Below are 22,088 nucleotides of genomic sequence, written 5' to 3'. Positions count from 1 at the left end.
AGGCCTTGGACTCTATCCCCTGAACCACAGGTTTGTCTCCTGGCATGTGCTAAGTGCTCTAGAAATACTCTCTTTTGAGCCTCACAGTAACCCTGGAATTTTATAGTTATGGAAGCTAAGGCAGACAGAGATTAAGTGATTTGTCTAGGGTCACACAGCTAGTAAGTGTTTGGGGCTGGTTTGAACTCAGGTCTTGAACTTTGAAATCAGGTCTTCCTGATTCAAGGTCTAGCACTGTTCACAGTGCTACCTATATCACAACCCATTCATGCCCACTATTGTGAGACTCTTGCCTTTGTCCTCTCATAAGTTCGCCACAAGAAGTCCACCAAGTCTGGACCCATAAACAATCCCATATTTCTCCAGATTCCTCTTATATGACTTAGTTTAAGCTCAAGAATAATTCATTACATTTATATATCACAATTTGATTGTCTATTCCCAAGTTGATAAAAACACACCTTCCTTAAAATTTAATCTTGAGGATCAGCAATAGCCATGGAATGAAAGACCTTGCTTTGACCTTTTCTATGGTGACAAATAGAACAATCATTCTAAGCTCATTTTAATGTCTGTGGAACCTAATGCAACTCATTAAACCCTTTTGTTCTTCAGTTTCTTCATCAGTAAAAGTGAAGAGGTTAGAATAAAACAGATGAAGAAACTGAGGCACAGAGAGGCTTTAATGACTTGCCCTAGGTCACACAATCGTTTAGTGGCAGGGCTAGATTTGAACCCAGGTTTCCTGACTGATTCCTCCTGGTGGGTTGGGAAAGTGCTAGAAAGGTCTCTAAGGTCTGAGGTAAGTTCTAGAAAGGTCTCTAATTTGAGTTATGAATCAATATGTATTTCTTTTTTTTCTATTTAAAGGTTTTATTTATTTTGAGTTTTACAATTTTTCCCCTAATCTTACTTCCCCCCACACACACAGAAGGCAATTTGCCAGTCTTTACATTGTTTCCATGGTATACATTGATCCAAATTGGATGTGATGAGAGAGAAATCATATCCTTAAGGAAGAAACATAAAGTATAAGAGATAGCAAGATCAGACAATAAGATAGCAGGTTTTTTTCCCCTAAATTAAAGGTAATAGTCCTTGGTCTTTGTTGAAACTCCACAGTTATTTCTTGGGATACAGATGGTATTCTCCATTGCAGACAGCCCCAAATTGTCCCTGATTGTTGCACTGATGGAATGAGCGAGTCCATCAAGGTTGATCATCACCCCCATGTTGTTGTTAGGGTGTACAGTGTTTTTCTGGTTCTGCTCATTTCACTCAGCATCAGTTCATGCAAATTCCTCCAGGTTTCCCTGAATTCTCATCCCTCCTGATTCCTTATAGAACACTAGTGTTCCATGACATGCATATACCAGTTTGCTAAGCCATTCCCCAATTGAAGGGCATTTACTTGATTTCCAGTTCTTTGCCACTACAAACAGGGCTGCTATGTATATTTTTGTACAAGTGTGGTTTTTACCCTTTTTCATCATCTCTCTTCAGGGTATAGACCCAGTAGTTGTATTGCTGAATCAAAGGGTATGTACATTTTTTTTGCCCTTTGGGCATGGTTCCAAATTTCTTTTTTCTTTTTGTTTTTTTAGGTTTTTTTTTTTTTTTTTGCAAGGAAATGGGGTTAAGTGGCTTGCCCAAGGCCACACAACTAGGTAATTATTAAGTGTCTGAGATCGATTTGAACTCAGGTACTCCTGACTCCAGGGCCAGTGCTCTATCCACTACACCACCTAGCTGCCCCAACTGCACCACCAAGATGCCCCCCAAATTTCTCTCCAGAAAGGTTTAATGAATTCATAGCTCCACCAACAATATAATAGTGTCCCAGATTTCCCACAACCCTTCCAACAATGATCATTATCCTTTCTGGTTATAATCAATATGCATTTCTTGTCAAAAAAGTTTGGGAAGATTAGTGTCATTTTTCAATCAGGATAATTAATTCCAAATGTGTGTAAATAAGTCTTCTAAAATTGATTCTACCAGAACAAGTGGATTCCATGCCAAATAAAACAGCCATTTCCTTATGTTGGAGCCCATTGATCTACTATGTAACCAGTTTGGTTCTGAGGAGATTGGTTCATGACCAATGAGGCAGGGCCTCAGTCTGTGGGGAATCTGGTGGAAATTGGACCTTAAACAACTTTCTCTGTGCTGAGAACCCCAGGAGGGTCTCTGCCTAGAAGAAAAGTCTAGGGTGCACCTGGATTACTGTGCCTCACTTCCAAGGATTGTCTCACTTAGAAATTTATGTCTTTTAGTGTCTTCCATGCTTCCTTTGAGGTGTTTAGTTACTTGAAATTATGAGTTAACAATTGCCACAGTGCTGAGGTTTTGAAGCCTTCTTCTGGGGTCAGGTAGCGCAACCATGGTCACTTTAAGCTGTAGTTAAGCTGTGTGTGGTTGGAACAATAAATGTGATAAGATAATGCACTACTGATTCATGTTAGTAATTAGAAACTCCTGGACAGGTGCATAATGAGGCAAGCCTGGAGACAGAAGAAGAGAAGCCAGTATCCTAAGACCAGACCAATCCATAGTAAATGGTTCTACACTAATATCCAGCTAATATATCCAGGAGAGGAAAACTAAGGTGAAATGCTTTGACCATTTGCCAGACTTCAGAGCCTGTGGAATTTGTTAAATACCAGGGAATGGAAATGCAGGAATTCAAAATAACTTTATCTGAACTGAAGTTGCTTTTCTAGGTGTGTGAGGTAGGGAAAAACCAATTTGATTTTTCTGAGCAAGAATTTGCCCTTCCTCTTTCCCCCACTCCCTTCCAGTAACTTGCCTCTGTCCCCTAGCCTATGTTGAACTCTGTCCAGGATCTGTCCATTGACCAAGCAAGAAGGGAACCTAACAACTGTTTCAGTGGTTCCTCTTCTGGGACCCTCAGGTGGCCAGGCTCTATTTGGTGTTGGACTTAGAAAGATCCCAATTCCATTTTGCAGTATGATCAATGAGAGGGTACAGCTGGATAGGCATGTACCGACCAACACACTGAGTTCTGAATCATAAAGTTTTATTCATCACCAAAGACTTCAGTTTTTGGTATCTCACATCTCCTGGGGTTAGAATAATAAGTAAGATGGCTTGTCTTGTGCTCCATGCAGGATTGTGCCTGTATTCCTGAGCCTTGACAGAATGATATGCTGTGATTCAGTCATTTCCCCTTTCCATTCACTTCTCTGGTTTTCTCATCCATAGTCTCTTGAGTCAGCACTGGTCTTCTTTCTCCAGATTTGTATAGTTTCCCTGACTGTTTTCAAAATCCCAGATAAAGGCCTTTTCTACCTAAATTCTAATGCCTTTTCTTGGTAAAATCTATTCAATTCAGCCTATATATATGATACTTTGTATAAGGTTGTTAGCATGTTATCTCCTCCATTAGTTTATGAACTCTTCAAAAATAAGGGCTAATTTTTGCCTTTTTTTTGTATCTTCAGCACCTAGCATAGTCCCTGGCACATTGAAAGTTACTTAAAAAATGTTTGTTAGTTGACTGACACTCTAGCAGAGAAGCTGACCTGAAACTATGAGAAAGATAAGAGGAAGTGTGTATCTGTTCACTGCTAGAGAGTGAGGAGGGAGCCTTCTGTGACATCGTGAGGCTGTGGTCTGTGCTATATTGGCATCCCTTCTGCAAATTATAGAAGGTTGTATCTGAGAGGTATCACTATGGGAGCATTATGTTAGATGTTATAAAAGATAATTTGAATGAGCTTGGTCCTTTAGTACAGGCTTTTCATACTGCCTCACACATGCTCACACTTGACTGTGGTTAAGTCACTTAGTCTGTAAAATGTGGAAAATAACACCTACCTCCCAGGGTTGTTGTAAGGATCAAGTAAAATAATCTCTATAAAATAATTAGCACATAGTAGGCACTGTATGATGATGATGATGATGATGATGACGATGCAATTGATAGAGTACAGGATTTAGAATCACATATTTGAATTCATATCTCACCCCTTATTGAGTTGGGAGTTACTTAATTCCTCTAAACCTCAGTTTCCTCATTTGTAAAATAAGAAGTTTGGACAAGATAATCTCAGAGATCCTGTCCAGCTAAAAATCTGATATTATGGTCCTATAATCCAATTCGTTCATTTTAGAAATAAACAGGGGTGGCTGGATGGTGCAGTGGATAGAGCACCGGCCCTGGAGTCAGGAGTACCTGAGTTCAAATCTGGCCTCTGACACTTAATAATTACCTAGCTATGTGGCCTTGGGCAAGCCACTTAACCCCACTGCCTTGAAAAAAACACCTAAAAAAATAGAGAAACTGAGACCCAAGGTGAAGCAGATACTTGTCTAAGATCACAGGTGTAATTAGTTCCTCCTGAGAGACATCAGATCTCTTGACTCTCAATATACTGCCAGGCTTTCCTAAACTCTTACTTTGAAAGAACTACAAGGGAACAAATTGTGTTCTTCCTTCAATATGGCTTTATACCAGGAATTCTGAATCTGGGATATGTAAAAAAAAAATTTTTAAAGATTTTATTCATTTTGAGTTTTACAATTTTCCCCCTAATCTTACTCCCTCCCCCACCCCCCACAGAAGGCAATTTGCCAGTCTTTATATTGTTTCCATGGTATACACTGATCCAAACTGAATGTGATGAGAGAGAAATCATATCCTTAAGGAAGAAACATAAAGTATAAGAGATAGCAAGATAGACAATAAGATAGCAGGTTTTTTTCCCCTAAATTAAAGGTAATAGTCCTTGGTCTTTGTTCAAACTCCACAGTTCTTTCTCTGGATATAGATCCTATTCTCCATTGTATACAGCCCCAAATTGTCCCTGATTGTTGCACTGATGGAATGAGCAAGTCCATCAAGGTTGCTCATCGCCCCCATGGTGCTGTTAGGGTGTACAGTGTTTTTCTGGTTCTGCTCATCTCATTCAGCGTAAGTTCATGCAAATCAATCCAAACTTCTCTGAATTCCCATCCCTCCTCTTTTCTAATAGAACAGTAGTGTTCTATGACATACATATACCACAGTTTGCCAAACCATTCCCCTATTGAAGGACATTTACTTGATTGGGGATATGTAAAATATAACCTTGGATCTGTTAAAATTTTTAAAATATATATTCTTAAAAATGTTTTATTAACTATCTCCAAATAATATTTCTTTTGTAATCCTATGGATTATATTTCGTGTATTTTTATTTATTTGTTTATTTATTCCTATTTCGTACAAATGATGTTTTTTATACATTTCTGAAATATTCTGGTTCAAGAGTAAACATAATACTCCCTCCCCCAAAAATATAGACCCGCATGAGCAACGGAGTAAAGCAAAGAGAAAAAAATTAAAATTAATAATAATAATAATAATAATAAGTGCAGCCAGGTGGTGCAGTGTATGGAGCACCGACCCTGGAGTCAAGAGCACCCAAGCCCAAATCTGGCCCAAGACACCCAACAATCACCCAGCTGTGTGACCCCGGGAAAGCCACCCTAACCCCATTGCCCTGCAAAAAAGACCCCCAAATAATAATAATAATAATAATAATAATAATAATAATAATAATAATAATAATGATAATGATAATGATAATAATCATGGTGGCCAGGTGGCACTGCAGACAGAGCAATAATCCTGGAGCCAGAAGCACCCAGGTTCAAATCCCCAGGCAAGCCACCTAGCCCCATTTGCCCTGCAAACCTCATAATAATAATAATAATAATAATAATAATAATAATAATAATAATAATAATAATAATTATGTGCTTCATTCTGTGTTTCAACACCTCCAGTTCTTTCATGGGTGGATCACATTCTTTATGATAAGTCCATCACAAAGCCTACTTCGATATGTTTCAACCATTGCCATTGCTGATTTCAACTCCCTCCATTCATATTTCCCCAGTACCATATAATACATTTTCTCTCTCCTTTCACTCTGTCCCTCTTAAATGTTCTGTAGGGTAGCTGAGTGGCGCAGCAGACAGATCCCCAGCCCTGGGGCCAAGAGACCCCAAACCCAAATACTACCCCTTAGGCCCAGCATCCACCCAACACTATTCTCCCAGACAGGCAATCCAATCCCAGCCCTTTGCAAGAAGTAAAAAAGAAAATGTATTACATCTGACTACTCTCCCCCCATGGTCTATCCTCTCCTCCATCACTCACATCCCCCCCTTCCCTTGTCCCCCTTCTCTCCTTCTTACTCTAGATGTCTATACCCCATTGAGTATATATGCTGTTTCCTCTCCTAGCCATCTCTGATGAGAGTGGTTTCCCTCATTTCCCCCTTGCCTCCCCCCTTCCATATCATTGCAAGAGCTCAATGTAATAAAAAAAATCTCATTATATGAAATATCTTAGCGTATTCCACCTCTCCTTTTTTTTTCTCCCATTACATTTCCCTTTTAGCCATTGACTTCATTTTTACACTGTATCTTCAAATTCAGCTCTCTCCTGTGCTTCATCTATAAAAGTTCCTTCTACCTGCTCTATTAAATGAGAAGGTTCATATGAGTATTATCAGTATCATTTTTCTATGCAGGAATACATGTAGTTCATCATCATTAAGTCCCTCATATTTTCCTCTTCTCCACTCTCTATGCTTCGCCTGAGTCCTGTTTTTGAATATCAAACCTTCTGTCCAGCTCTGGCCATTCCAACAGGGGAATTCCCCTGGTTCATTGAAAGTCCATCTTTTTCCTTGGAAGAGGATGTTTAGTTTTGCTGGGTAGTTGATTCTCAGTTGTATTCTACGCTCTTTTGCTTTCCAGAATATTACATTCCAGTCCCTACGAGCTTTTAATGTAGTTGCTGTTAAGTCCTGTGTGATCCTGACTGCAGCTCCATGATATTTGAGTTGTGTCCTTCTGGCTGCTTGTAATGTTTTTTCTTTGACTTGGGAACTCTGGAACTTGACTATAATATTCCTGGGGGTTGTTTTTTTTTAAATCTCTTTCTTGGGGAGATTGGTGGATTCTCTCAATTTCTATTTTGCCCTCTGCTTCTAGGATATCAGGGCAATTGTCCTATAGGAATTCTTTTAAAATGATGTCAAGGGGCGGCTAGGTGGCGCAGTGGATAGAGCACCAGCCCTGGAGTCAGGAGTACCAGAGTTCAAATCCGGCCACAGACATTTAATAATGACTTAGCTGTGTGGCCTTGGGCAAGCCACTTAACCCTACTGCCTTGCAAAAAAAAAAAAAAACTAACTAAAAAAAATGATGTCAAGGCTCTTTTCCTGATCATGACTTTCAGGTATTCCAATAATTTTTAAATTATCTTTCCTAAATCTGTTTTGCATATCAGTTGTTTTTTCAATGAGATGTTTCACATTTTCTTATAATTTTCCTTCTTTTGGTTTTGAAGTACTGTGTCTTGATTTCTTGCAAAAGCAGCAGCCTCCCTCAGTTCCATTCTACATCTGAAGGATTTGTTTTCCTCAGAGAGCTTTCTTATCTCTTTTTCCCTCTGGCTTTTTTTTTAATGCATCCTTCTCCTCAATAACTTTTTGAACTGTTTTATCCAATTGACCTATGCTGGTTTTTAACATTTTATTTTCTTCAGAATTTTTTTGGATCTCCTTGACTAAGCTGCTGACTTCATTTTCATATTTTTCCTGCATCTCTCTCATTTCTTTTCCAAATTTTTCCTCTAGCTCCCTCACTTGATTTTCAAAGTCTTTTTTGAGGTCTGTCATGGCCTGAGCCAAATTTCTGTTTTTCTTGGCGTCTTTAGATGCAGGAGCTTGTACCTCCTCATCTTCAGATTGAGTGTTTTAATCCTTCTTGGGATCGCAGGCAAAGTATTTCTCAATGGTGTTCCTCTTTTTTCTCTGCTTACTCATTACCCCATCCTGTGCCTGGTTTTGGGGTGCTTTCTGATCTTTTGAGTATTATTGGGACACCCCCTCCCCCACAATGATCTCTGTGTGTGAGGCTCTGTCTTCCCTTCTGGTCTGTGAATGACCACATGTGCACCCCTCTGCCATGGGACTGAGGTGGGGGGGGGGGCCCTGTTGTTCTATGGTGGGCCTAGACTGTGATCAGGATCTGAATGTAGTCAGAGCCCCAGAGTCCTGTTCCAAATACAGAGGACAGACCTCCTCAGTCTTTCTCCATTCCCCTACCTAGGCTCAGCACTCATGCCTGGGGGCTCCAGCTTACCAGCTCTGCCTGCTTCCAGTTCCTGGATCTGGTCTGCTGCTGCCATGCTGCTCACTGAGTGCCCTGAGGGCTGGGCTTCATGTGCTCGCTCTGATAGAGGTTCCCACTGATCCCCCAAGTTGTGCTGATGTTCCCCAGGGTGTGGGTCAGGAAACTGCCTCCACTGCCATGAGCTTTGGCTCCCAGAGCCCTGAGGCTGCCTCCTGGAGGCTGAAGTTTCTTCACTCTGGTGGGCCACCCCTCTAACACCATGGAGCGGAGCCTTTCCGCTGTTTTCCCTGGTTACCTTGGGCTTGAGAACTGCCTCACTAGATCCCTCTGTGGATTCTATCTCTCAAAAATTCACTTAGAGTCCTTATTTTATAAATTTGGAAATATCAGAGAGAGAGAGAGAGAGAGAGAGAGAGAGAGAGAGAGAGAGAGAGAGAGAGAGCGAGCACCTAAGTGACGATCCTCTCCTGTTGCCATCTTGGCTTCGCCCCCTCTATTTTGTGTATTTTAAAAAATATCCCTAGAAGGGTTCCATAGGCTTCCCTAGACTGCCCATGGGGTCCTTCACAAAAATGTGAAGGATCTTTGCTTTAAGACTCTATGTGTTGGGGTGGCTAGGTGGTGCAGTGGATAGAGCACCAGCCTTGGAGTCATGAGTACCTGGGTTCAAATTTGACCTCAGACTCTTAATAATTACCTAGCCATGTGGCCTTGGGCAAGCCACTTAACCCTGTTGCCTTGAAAAATCTAAAAAAAAAAAAGACTCTGTGTGTTGTTAAGTATCAGCCATTCCACAGGAGGTCATATGATAACTTCTAGAAATGATCATTGTGATTCTGCTATGTCTACATTGCCTCTATCATCCAAGTTTCATTTATGATTTTGTTTTTTCCTTCTATAGTATTTGACTACAGCTATAGGGATTACATTCTGTCCTGGTATGGGAACCTCAGCAGAGATGAAGGGCAGCTCTACCACCTGCTCTCAGAAGATTTCTGGGAAGTTGCCAAACAGCTGCGCCTCAGACTGAGTCATGTGGATGTGGTGAAAGTTGTATGCAGTGATGTTGTCAAGACTTTGCTCACCCATTTCTGTGACCTCAAAGCTGCCCAGGCCAGGTAACACCTTTAAGCTGGGAAAAAAAAACATTCAAAGTTTTAGTTTTCCATTTGTTCTTGTTGTGCTGGGAGTTAAAATGTTCAAATATGTCATAGAGTTCTCATTTGTACTTGGGTTCAGAATAAAAATGCATGTTTGGTGGGGGGTGGGTGTATAGTTGTATTGGTGTATTTTATTTCTAATTTTATGACAGTTTCAAAGTCAATTAAAAAAGGGGGCTTGGTATCTATAGCAGATGCATTTTACATGAAAATATTCTCAAGTATCATAGTTACTTGTCCCAAGAAAAATCAGTTTTCACCAAATATCTTGAGTATCATTGAAAACTTTGCAAACACTAGTTAAGTATAGTTCATGTTTCTTCTTATAGAATACTGTATTAAGAACTGTTTTAGCATAATACCACCTTGAAACCTGATTTAGAGAAACTTTGTGTGTTATTTAAAGATGGTGTTTGAATGTGAGAATGTAAAAAAGATACCAAGAAATATTGTTTTGGTATATAGTTAAAAATGAATATTTTGCTAATGTAACAGAGAGCTTCCTAGGATGGATTATAAATGAATGTGCATTTTAAAGAGGGCAGCTCAAATTATCTTGCTTACTATTGAGAGAAAGATTGTTTCTTTCTTAAATTAATAGCTAATTATTGATTTGGGACCAAGGTTTTTCCCTTTCAACTTTCTCCTTCAAAAATCAACAGGTATAGAAAATCTTGCTCAAAAACTTATCAGAGACAGTAAAGAAATTCTAAGTTTAGGCCAATGGGGGGCGGCATTCCTACTCATAGTGTTTACTCATGACAGGTCTGGGAACATTTTGTCAGATAAGGAAATTGACCAAGATTTGGTTGTTCCGTGTCAAATATTATAAGACTCTCATCAGAATGTAGTCCAGCCCCTTAATGTAATATTCATTTTCTTGGTAATTTTTAACCACTTAGCATTGATTGCCACCCTTAGGAACACCCAAGGGCATATAAGTTGTGAACCCACTGTCATGGGATGTCAATGATCTTTTATTAATAAAAGCTCACATTATTAATGATGACCCAGAGACTATGTTTCTGAAATTTTTTAATGTCATACCCTGGAGTAAATTCTTTTTTGGATCTGCTGTCATTGTTTTCTGCCAGAGTCCTGTGATCTTTTACTGCTAGATTCTGTTGCTATCTGGAGAGAAAAGGAAGGGTTCACCTTAGTTTGTGGCATAGTCATCAGTGCTCAGCCTTTCAGTATTTCTTTTGCTTAAGAGCCAAATCATTTTGATTCGGTGTTTAAAAACTCCATCTAGGGGACACATCAAACCAGGCGTCCAGGGTTAGCCACCCAAGAAATGTGGCTATTCTCACCTAGTTCTCTCTTATTTTTTCTTCTTTGTGGGAAAGAATGGTGTAATTGGGTATCTGTTTCTACCTGTACACTTTTATGAGCTACCTTTAGTTAGCCAGCCTTGGAACAGGACAGAGGCTGGTACAGGTGCCAGGACTATGAATACGATTGTTTGCTGTCCTAGCTTCATTTTAATTTAACAAACATTCATTAAATACATCACTTGCAGAGCACTGGCCTAGATACTGGAGAAGATAGCAAGTATCTATAGGCAACATTATTCAGATAACTATTGAGCAAAATAAATATAAATGCACCAGGAAAGTGAAAAACAGTGTTTTGTATGATGAAAAAGGGGAAAAGTTGTTCTTGATTTGGAGGTCTCAGGGAATACTTTTTTTTTTAGTTTTTGCCAGGTAATGGGGTAAAGTGGATTGCCCAAGGCCACACTGCTAGGTAATTATTAAAGTGTCTGAGTCCAGATTTGAACTTAGATACTCCCGACTCCAGGGCCAGTGCACTATCCATTGTGCCACCTAGCTGCCCTCAGGAAATACTTTATGGAGGAGAGAACGTAGCATTTGAGTTAAGTTTTAAGGAATGAACGAAAATATAGATAATAAAAGGCAACAGTTGGTAATATGGAAAAATGTAAAGTTTATGAATTTGTAATCAGTATCATTTAATTCTATATCTGCTATTATATTACTCATGTGCCTTGGACAAGTCATTTAAATTTTCAGGGTTTTAATTTCTTCATTTACAAAATAGGGTTCAGGGGTATAAGATGGTGCAGTAAGGGCAAAGAAGTCAAGGTCCTGAGTTCAAATCTACCTTTGCTATTTACTACCTGTGTGACCTTGGGGGAGTCACTTCATCTCTCTTGGCCTCAATTTCCTGTACTGTAAAATGAAGAGAATTGTACTAGATGACCTCTAAGGTTGGACCTGTATGAGCCTAAGACTAGATGATTCTAAATTTTTTTTGTTTGTTTTTTGCAAGGCAATAGGGTTAAGTGACTTGCCCAGGGTCACATAGTTAGGGAATAATTGAGTGTCTGAGACTGGATTTGAACTCAGGTCCTCCTGACTTCAGGGCTAGTGCTCTATCCACCATGCTACCTAGCTACCCTATGATTCTAAATCTTTGCTACAGCAGAGAGATCAGTATATGTATTTATTAATGTTTAATGTTCTTTATTTAATAATAACCCTGTGAAGTAGTATATCACTTTTCCCATTTTATAGAAGAGGAACCCAAGGTTCAATGAGTTAAATGAATTATCCATCATCATAAAGATAGTAAACAGGTCTCTTGACTTGGCCAGCTAAATGGTGCCATAATGTAATGAATTCCAAACCTGGAGTCAGGAAGACTTATCTTCCTGAGCTACTATTTGTCTCAGACACTTATTAGCTGTGTGATCCTGGGCAACCTTGTTTGCCTCAGTTTCTTCATCTATAAAATTAGCTGGAGAAGGAAATAGCCAATCACTGCAGTATCTTTGCCAAGAAAACACCTGGGTCATAAATAGTCAGACACAACTGAGCAACAGCAACAACACCTGATCCTAAATCCATTACTCTCTTGCTTTGAAAGTTTAAAATATTTTAACTTTCTAAAAATTGAATGCAGGTCAATAAAAAGGGGGTGACTAGGTGGCACAGTGGATAGAGCACCAGTCCTGGAGTCAGGAGTACCTAGGTGTGTGGCCTTGGGCAAGCCACTTAACTCCAATGCCTTGCAAATAAATAAACAAACAAACAAATAAGCAAATAAACAAATCAATCAATCAATCAATCAATCAAAAAAAGAAAAAGAAACTCTTCCAGCATGGGTATAATTGATCAAAGACTTTCTTGTTATACCTGAAACAATTGGTAACTATTTTGCATCATTTCTCACTACATAAATTACTTTTTTATTAATGAATCTGGAAAAATAATTCGACATAATTTTTCTTCTGTTTTTGTGAAGTGACTTCAATTTGTTATACTGCCAAGAAGTTTTATAAGCTAAAGGGCAGTCTTTGTATCGTCCCTGATGCATAGTGTGACCTTAAGAAAGTTCATTGTTGGCTTAATTAAATGACTTTCTGCAGGGTGGTTTTTCAGAGAGGGCCATGGAAATCCTTTTGGTGGTGGTGCTCACCCACTCCCCCTCAGACATCCCACGCTCATGACTTATAGAATGCTCCTTCTGGAGAGAACTTCAGAGATCATGTGATCTAACCCACTCATTGCAGATATGAGAAAATTTTACTATTGGATATATTTCCGGGGCGGGGGGAGCCTTTTGGAGTTTTTTGAGCAATGGCATATAGAGAAATGGAAGTTTAACAGTAATTATTTATCCCTGATTCACTGGACTCCTGGGAACAATTCTTTCCCTCTAGAAATGAGAACTTTTTTTTCCTTTTTTGAAAAGTACTGATTACTTGTCTGGTTATATGCCTTTTAGCTGCATCATTTGGAGCAAATAGTGTTTGTTCAGCTATTATTAAAAGGCTTTAACTTTTCAGTTAAAGTAGCTTGGCTTCTAGGAATTTCAAGATAATTAATTAATTTACATTTTTGAAAATATTTATCAGCTTCTTCTAAAATCATTTTCCAGTGCCTCATGGAGCTGTCAGAGGTGATTTTTGAGTTCTCAAAAACTGATGCCTTATGGAGTACAAGCTCTCACGTATTCTCCAAAACACAAAATGCTTCAATCACTGGCCCAGGGATATGTAGTGTTTCTATCATCAGAATGGGCTTAGCCAAACTTGGCTGAGTCTCTTCACCAGAAGGTTGGTCACTCAGTTTGGCCACAGTAACTCAGGAAGCCATCTGCTAAAACATGGTGATTGAATTTGCATTAGTGAGAAGAATACTCATCTTGTTAAAATGGCACCTTTGGACGGAAAGAAGTACATTTATTAACATATAGCTTCAAAACTAAAATATAATCAGTTGATTTTTTAGAATGCTAGTAATGAAGTAATAAAGAGAAAGGAAGGAAGGAAAGAAGAGAGGGCAAGAGAGAAGGAAGAGAATAAGAGAAGAGAATTTAAATTTGAATATTCATAGACAGAAGTTTAAAATATTTGTATTTGTATTTTCAGAAGGTAGGATAACATACTTGGAGTATCCAAGAAACTTGGACATATTAACTTTTGAAAGATTAGGGTAGAAGATAAATCTACAAAAACTATCAGTATTTCTGTGCAAAAAAGCCTAGAGGAAATGGATGAAGAGAAATAGTTTTTCAATAATGACAAAACGTATCAAATAACTACAATACTAGTATTTCCATAGAACTTATTTTGTGCTAGGTATGTACTTAACAATTATGATCTCATTTGATCCTTCTATCAACCCCGTGAAGTAAGTGCTATTATTATCATCTACATTTTACAGATTAGAAAACTGAGGCAAGCAGATTCAATGACTTGTCCAAGGGCACACAGCTGATATGTATCTGAGCTTCAGGTCTTCCTCATTCCAGACTCAGGGACTCTGTCCATTGTGCCTTAAAGATACTTGGTCTAAATGTTTGCTCTGTGTCAGTTTATGATGTGTTCCTTTATTTCTCTGAATTTCTCATGTTCATTATTTCTAGTCTATACCTAATTTTCCACCAGAGCAAAACATTTATTTTGAAAATTATATGATTTTGGAAAGAAAGATCAATGATAAAGAAATAGAGAAATTAGAACTAAAGACATATAACATGGTAGAAATCAAAGATAAGAGAATATTGGGGATGAAGCCATTATTAAATATAAACCATTAGAGGAATTACATGTGGCAGTATGACAAAAATGAGATTAAATATACATTTCACTCTATATCTACATTAAATTTTAAGCAAATCAATAGACTATATATAAAAAAGAAGAAATTAGAATAACATCTGTCATAGATGTGGGACAAGAATTCCTAACATCAGAAGAAAAAGGAGTGAAAGGGGATGGGAGAAAGGGGACAGGGGGAGGGGGAAGGGGGATCATGGGAGAGGATAGTCAGATATAACACATTTTCTTTTTTACTTTTCTGCAAGGTGGTGGGATTGGGTGGGCCTGTCTGGGACCCCACGGCTGGGTGGTTGGTGGGTCTCTGGGGTGGGATGTGGGCTTGGGGCCTCCTGGCCCCAGGGTCGGTGCTCAGTCTGCTGAGCCTCTTGGCTGCCCCATAGCATACACTGGAAGAGGGACAGAGTGAAAGGATAGAAAATATAATAAACGGTAGTGAGGAGGAATGGATGGAGGGAATTACAGTCAGCAGTAGTAACTGGAATTTTTGGATTTATGATAAAGAATGCGACCCATCCCAGAGACAGAGCTGATGGTATCAGAACACAGACTGAAGCACATTTGTTTCTTCTTTCTTTCACTTTATTACTTGGGGGGGGGGGATTTTTATTTTCGTGGGGGGAGGGGGGATTGTTTACTCTTACAGCAAGACTATTTTAGTATTGTGTAAATAAATAAAAATGATGGGGCAGCTAGGTGGCGTAGTGGATAAAGCACTGGCCTTGGAGTCAGGAGTACCTGGGTTCAAATCCGGTCTCAGACACTTAATAATTACCTAGCTGTGTGGCCTTAGGCAAGCCACTTAACTCCGTTTGCCTAACAATAAAAAAAAACCCTAAAAAAAAGTAAATAAAAAAAGAATTCCTAGCTTCAACAATTAGAAATTATAGGTGACAAAATAGATGGATCTGATTTTATAAAAGTTCAGTGTTAAACAAAAAGTAATATACATCAAAAAAACACAAAATGAAAGCAACATATTAGGGGAGAATTTTAGCTGTGAATATTTCTAATATGAATATGACATCAAAAATTTCATTAAATTATTGTTAAAATACTTGAGGAATAATTAAATGAATGAATGAAATAAAAATTCTAAATCATTTGTTATAGGCACTGTACCAGGCAATAAAAATACAAGCACAAATATGTGACTTAAGCCTGTTCTCAAGAAGCTTATGTCCTAATTAAGGGAAATAGTAATGTGTAAGAGGACAGGGAAGAGAGTTTTGGTCTCAGGAGTCACAAAGATTATGAGTAGAGTCATAAAGCAGTAGATTGTCAAGTCCTTTCCTGCAGTGATGAGGGCATTAATTTATAACATTATTAGAGCAAGAAGTGAAAAAGGGAAGAGGGGTAGAACACACACACACACACACACACACACACACACACACACACACACAGCAAGATATTTGGAAAGGCTCCAGTTTCCTAGTGGTTGAGTACATGGGATTTGAAATATGGTCTAGGCCATCTCAAAGACTTTGTAGGTTAGATGAATTTACATTAATTTCCCCATACCTATTAAGAGAACTCAGTTCTAGAACAGAGTTCTGAGTTCCAAGGCTGAATGAGATAAGGAAGGTGGGAACAAAGGAAGCTCTCTGGATGGCCAAAATGGAGGGTCACTGTGAATGCAGATGGCAAGGTGCTTAAGTTAGACTGTATGTAGTTTTCTGATAATTGGGGATAGACTATGAAGAGGCTATTCTCTAAAGAAGATGAATGACTATCATTAACCACCTAAAAAAAAGTTTAAGCTCTGTAATAATCAGAGGAATCCAAATGAAAACAACTTAAAGATAACAACTTATACTCATTAAATTCTGAAGGATAGTAAAAATTAACAACCACCCATGTTGGCAGATTTATGAAGAAACAGGCACTGTTAGGGGTGCTATGAGTTGATATATTTTTTGACTAGCAACATAGCAAGATGCCAGTGCTCCCAAGCTGTTCACAAACTTTGACCCAGTGAATCCACTTTGTTGATGCTCATTTTTATTTGACCCTTCATTAACCTTGTGAACCATACTTACCATGGAGTTTTCTGGGTAAAGATAATGGAGTTTGCCATTTCCTTCTCCAGTATGTTAAGGCAAACAGAGGTTAAGTGACTTAGCTAGGGTCACAAAGCTAATAAGTGAGGCTGTATTTTAACTTGGGTCTTTCTCACTCCAAGTTCAGCACTCTATTTCCATTGAGCCACCACTCTCTCTCTGCCTCTAATGAATACACTATTATTCTCTAAATGTTACTGAAAGCAGATAAACTTCTGTGACCACCAATTAGCAAACAGCTGTACAAATATGGTATTTAAATATTATAGGCTATCATTGTTCTCTTAAGAAATTAAAAGTAGGGATACTTCAAAGAAATGCAGGAAAATATATTTGAAATAATGCAAAATGAAGCAGTAATAATCAGAACAATACATATCCTGACCCCAATGATATAAAAAGGATTTGAAAGGTAGCAACAAAAAAAAATGGGATTAATATATATATACAACTGGAAGATATGGAAAGAAATACCAAGGTAATCTTGTTAAAGTTAATCCCTTTTCTTTTTCATCCTTCCTGCCTTTCTTCCTTCTTTCCTCTCACCCTTCCTCCTTCCTTTCTTCCCTTCTTCCTTTTTTCCTTTCATTCTCTTTCTTCCTGTCTTTCTGTCTTCCTTCCATTCTTCTTTTTTCTTTCTTTCTCTTTCTTCTTTCCCCTCTCCCCTCCCCTCCTGTCCCCTCTCCTGTATTTTTTCCTTTTCTTGACTAATGCAAAAATTTATTTTGTTGTTGACTATACATATTGAACAGGTGGGGGTGAGAGAGAATTTGGAACAAAAAATAAAATTTAATTTTGCTTAAAGCTAGAGAATCTGAATGAGTTTGTCCTTATATAAGATAGGTTTTATAATGTAATCACCTTATTTTACAAAATAGGAAACTAAATTTCAGGAATGTTAAACAATTGACCTAAGATATAAGGGTGGTAAGTGACAGAAGTGGAATTTCAACCTAAGGAAAGTGTGGATATTGATAAAATGTTCTATTTTGCTCACTTGGGCTTTTAAATGACTCACTTCCACAATTTTCTCCCACCCCACTCTCCCTTTCCTTCTATTTTTAGACAAGAAGAGCAGCCGAGGCCCTTTTTATTACATGCATGCTTAAGGAACTCGGATGAAGAAGTAAGGTTCCTACAAACATGTTCTCGGGTTCTGGTGTTTTGTCTTCTCCCCTCAAAGGATGTCCAATCTCTCAGCTTGCGCATAGTCCTTGCAGAAATTCTCACAACAAAAGGTAGACTTATAAAATTGAGATTGCTTTTAGATGACTAGATTTCTGTGCATACTAATGTGTTGATAACACTTTTTATGGCACATTAACTTACTTTGTACTCTTGTTTTGGAAGTGTGAAAATCAAATTTCAAAAAAAAATTTCATGTGGAAATAGAGCAGCAAAGAGAGCATCCTTTGGACATCCATGAGAAAAATAAAAATAGATGGTAACAGATGGCCAAATTAACAATCCATCCTCTTACTTATTTTGAAGTTAGAGAGCTATTCCTTCTGCCCTCTGTAGGGAAGCAGTTATTCATGATAACTTTATGACAGCTGGGGTATTAAGTAATACACCATTTTAGACTTAGGGGCCTCAGTGGTCATCTAATCTAACTCCCTCATTTTCCAGAAGAAGAAACTGAGACCTTACAGAAGTTAAGTGATTTGCCCAAAGTCATACAGATAAAAATGTCAGGGTAAGGAAATCTACATGAGTTAAATTCTCATGGAGGATATAACTCTACATTAAGATTTAAGATTTCACTGGTGATGGATGGGTCTTGGAGCACCTTGATTTGTTTTTCATGGCTTATACAAATTCAAGGTAATTTAAAGAGTAAGAACATTACAATCCTTAAGAATGCTAGTCTAAAAGAAATGGAATGAAATAGCTATACACAGCAAAATACTTTGCCTAAAAGAAAAAAAAAGACTAAACCTTCAAGTACCTGACTTAAGAAAAACATATCATAACCCATAATTTCAATAGACAGCTAAATTGTTGTTTAAATTCTCTCTTAGATGAGAAAAGAATTCGTATTAAAAGACTTTGAGAAGAGAGATCCCACTGTGGTCTTTCAGCACAATTCCAAAAGATTCCAGTTATGTTAGTATTTTGATGTAAGCAAGGGCATATAATCCTTTAATTTTACAAATGAGTAAGCTGAATCTCAGAGAAATGATCACACTACTAATAAGGATAGCTTTTTGTTTTTTCAATCAGTGCCCTTTATCTTTAAAAATAAACAAATAAATAATACATTACCACCCTCTTCTACCCTCAGCAGAAGTTCATCTAAGTAAAAATAACCATTTCTGACAATTAAACACCTTTATGTCTGTAATCCACTGTTTGTGTGCCCTGAGGAAGGGAGTTGTCCTTCACTGTCAGATCTATAAAGTTTCTCTTGGTCAAGGCATTGTTTCTGCATGCAGTATGTTTTTTCTTTGTATACATTAGTCTCAGTATCACAGAGACAGAGGATTGAAAAACCAGCCAGTGATCAATCTGGAACTTTGCAAATGTTTAACTATGCAATTACAGATAGTTTGATTTGATGTGCATCATTTTCTCTGGACTGACCCGCTTTTGGTAAATTAGCCAATAGCATCTTTAAAAAGTAGGGAAACTTTTTTTGGAACTGAGAATAGTAAAGTGAATTGTTGTTTGCAAGGATTATACTAACTTTCCTCTTGTCCTATAGTTACAAACAAAATAAGAGTGTTGGCCCTTATACCTGGAACCTTCATTTAAGACATAATCAAAAATTTCCATGTATAGATTTCAGAGGAGGAATATTTTAGCAGAGGAGCATGGAATCCTGGTGACTTCCTTTCCTTATTCCCCCACTTTTATCTTTGTTTCTTAATGGAGAAGGTGATATGTCAGTATTTGGCAGCACATCCAGAGATGGACAGATCATCCTGAACCATTTCATTGGATGGGTGGGAACCTGTTTGTGAGAATTTTTTAAAACAGCATCTATTAATTTTAAGTGGAACAAAGAGATTTCTTTGCCTATGTTAGAAGAGTAAGCCTAGTAGAGTGGATAGAGCCAGTCGGGAAGACCCAAGTACAGGTTCTCTCTCTGACACATACTAGAAGTGAGCAAGTCACTTAAATTCTCAATGACCCACATAACCAAGACTACTTGCTAAGCTTACATTGGTAAGGGGAGTTTGCTCTAAGCCAGTGAAATCACAGATCCCGTCCCTGCCAAAAAAATAAACTTTAGCTTAGTTATGTGTCCACAATGTAACTGCAATGTGCATGTTGGTTTATATGTATATTAAGAAACAAAACAAACTCCAAAAAGGGATGGCTGTTCAGTGCCTTCTTCTGTTTCCTTCAGTCTTAAAGCCTGTGGTGGAGTTGCTGAGTGACCCTGATTATATTAACCAGATGCTCCTGGCCCAGCTGGAATACAGAGAACAGGTGAATGAGCATCACAAGAAAGCCTACACATACGCTCCTTCTTACGAGGAGTTCATCAAGCTCATTACCAGCAGCTCTGACGTTGAGTTCCTGAAACAGCTAAGGTACCTGATGTTCACTCTTAGTCCATTCAACACTCAACCTGCTCATGACTGTGACCCATTACCAAATCTTACACAGCTAGGGGTTTTGAAGGAAGCAGCAGGAAAGAAAGTCTGCAAATCTTGTCATTTAATGGAGTCTAAATTAAATCAGTTCTTCCTTGAGGCAGCTGGAATGGTTAATTTTTCCATTATATCTGATTAGTGCAGATTGAAAGCAGTGTGGTTGTTAAGGATCCCTGCATGCTATTTCTGGTACCCAGAGGTGAGTGACTTTTGGAAGATGGTGCTTTGTTTTCTCCTTAATATTAAACATCCAGCAAAGTATAGTGAACAGAGTGCAGGATTTGATGCCAGAGGACCTGGGTTCAATTTTCACCTTTGCTATTTAATACTAATAGGATTTTGGGATAAGTCCCTAGGCCACTTTGGGCCTCAGTTTCCTCACTTGTCAGTTTTCTGAAGTTTCTTGTAATGCTAAATAGTTGATACCTATGATTTATGTTTAAGAAGCCATGTACCAAGGGGCGACTAGGTGGAGCACTGGATAAAGCACAGGCCCTGGAGTCAGGAGTCCCTGGGCTCAAATCCGGTCTCAGACACTTAATAATTACCTATCTGTGTGGCCTTGGGCAAGCCACTTAACCCTATTTGCCTTGCAAAAACCTAAAAAAAAAAAGAAGCCATGTTCCATAACAATAATGCTTATTATGTACTAGACACTGTACAATTTTGATCTTGTTTGATCCTCACAGCAACCCTGAGAGGTAGGTAATTATTATTGCCATTTTACATATGAGGAAATGGAGGCAAACAGAGGTGAAATAATTTGCCCCAGATGATCCAGGTATGAAGTATCTGAGGCTGAATTTGAACTCAAGTCTCCAGGTCTGTACTTTTTGTACTGCACTACCTGTCACATTGAATAGAGAACTGGCAGAAGAGACAGAAAGATCTAGGTTCAACTGCCTCCTCTCAAGACATACTGGCTGCGTAACCCTAGGCAAGTCACATAGTAATATAATATTTAATATAATATTTAATATAATATTTTCTATGTGTAAGGAACTGTGATAAGTACTTTACAATTCTTTTCTCATTTGATCTTCACAACAACTCTGGAAGATAAAATTCTCATTTTATAAATAAGAAAACTGAGTCAAATAGCAGTTAAGTGACTTGCCCAGGGTAACAAATTTAGTGTCAGAAACTTCCTGAGGTCTTCCTGACTACCAACTGTGCTCCATTCATAGCATGACCATACCAGTGAATGTTGTGCTGGTGGTACCAGCTGGTAGTGGAGTCAGGAAGACCCAAAATCTGCTTCTCAGTGCTCACTATGTGACTCTGGGCAAGTTTCTCAATCTCTCAGTCTTGTAGGATAAGGTGCTGACATGCATGGACTCTCTTCCAATTACATCATGATGTTCTGCATTAATGATTTCTGATGCTTCTTGGCACCAGAAATGTTCTTTTGAGGAGGTTCAGGTTCAGCAGGAGGAATGTTCAATCCAAGAACCAGGTCAACCTTTTACACAGGAACAGCAACCTTGTGTAATGATCAGCTATGAAAAACTTAGCTCTTTACAGCAACACGGTGATCGAAGGTGATTTCTAAGACTCATGATGGAAAATGTCACCCATATCCAGAGAAAGAAACTATGGAATCTGAATCAAAGAATACAATTTTCACTATAAAAATTTTTTTTGGGGGGGCGGCTAGGTGGCATAGTGGATAAAGTGCCGGCCCTGGAGTCAGAAGTACTTGGGTTCAAATCCTGTCTCAGACACTTAATAGTTACCTAGCTGTGTGGCCTTGGGCAAGCCACTTAACCCCGTTTGCCTTGCAAAAAAAAATTTTTTTTCTTTCTTGTGGATTTTCCCTTTTATTCTGTATCTTTTTTCACAATATGACTATTATGGAAAAAATGTTTAACATGATTGTGCATGTATAATCTCTGTCAGATTACTTGCTAATTTAGGGCAGGAGGAGAGAAGAGTGAAAGGGAGAAAAATTTGGAACTCAAAATTTTACAAAAATGAATCTTTACATATAATTGAAAAAAAAATACAATTAAGGAAAAAA

At 38.3% G+C, this 22,088-nt stretch overlaps 1 protein-coding gene across 2 annotated transcripts in view; it reads left to right on the top strand.

Moving 5' to 3' along the window:
• SNX25 (sorting nexin 25) overlaps window positions 1-22,088 on the top strand; it is a 264,009-nt gene that overhangs the window by 74,585 nt on the left and 167,336 nt on the right. For both annotated transcript variants that reach the window (XM_074228855.1, XM_074228856.1), the window contains exons 3-5: window positions 9,059-9,275; window positions 17,532-17,704; window positions 19,819-20,005. In XM_074228855.1, the coding sequence (XP_074084956.1) occupies window positions 9,059-9,275; window positions 17,532-17,704; window positions 19,819-20,005 (577 nt within the window). The remainder of the gene's footprint in view (window positions 1-9,058; window positions 9,276-17,531; window positions 17,705-19,818; window positions 20,006-22,088) is intronic.

Source organism: Macrotis lagotis, chromosome 3 (genome assembly GCF_037893015.1).
Source record: "Macrotis lagotis isolate mMagLag1 chromosome 3, bilby.v1.9.chrom.fasta, whole genome shotgun sequence".
NCBI lineage: Eukaryota > Metazoa > Chordata > Mammalia > Peramelemorphia > Peramelidae > Macrotis > Macrotis lagotis.
This window is presented reverse-complemented; position numbering and strand designations above follow the sequence as displayed.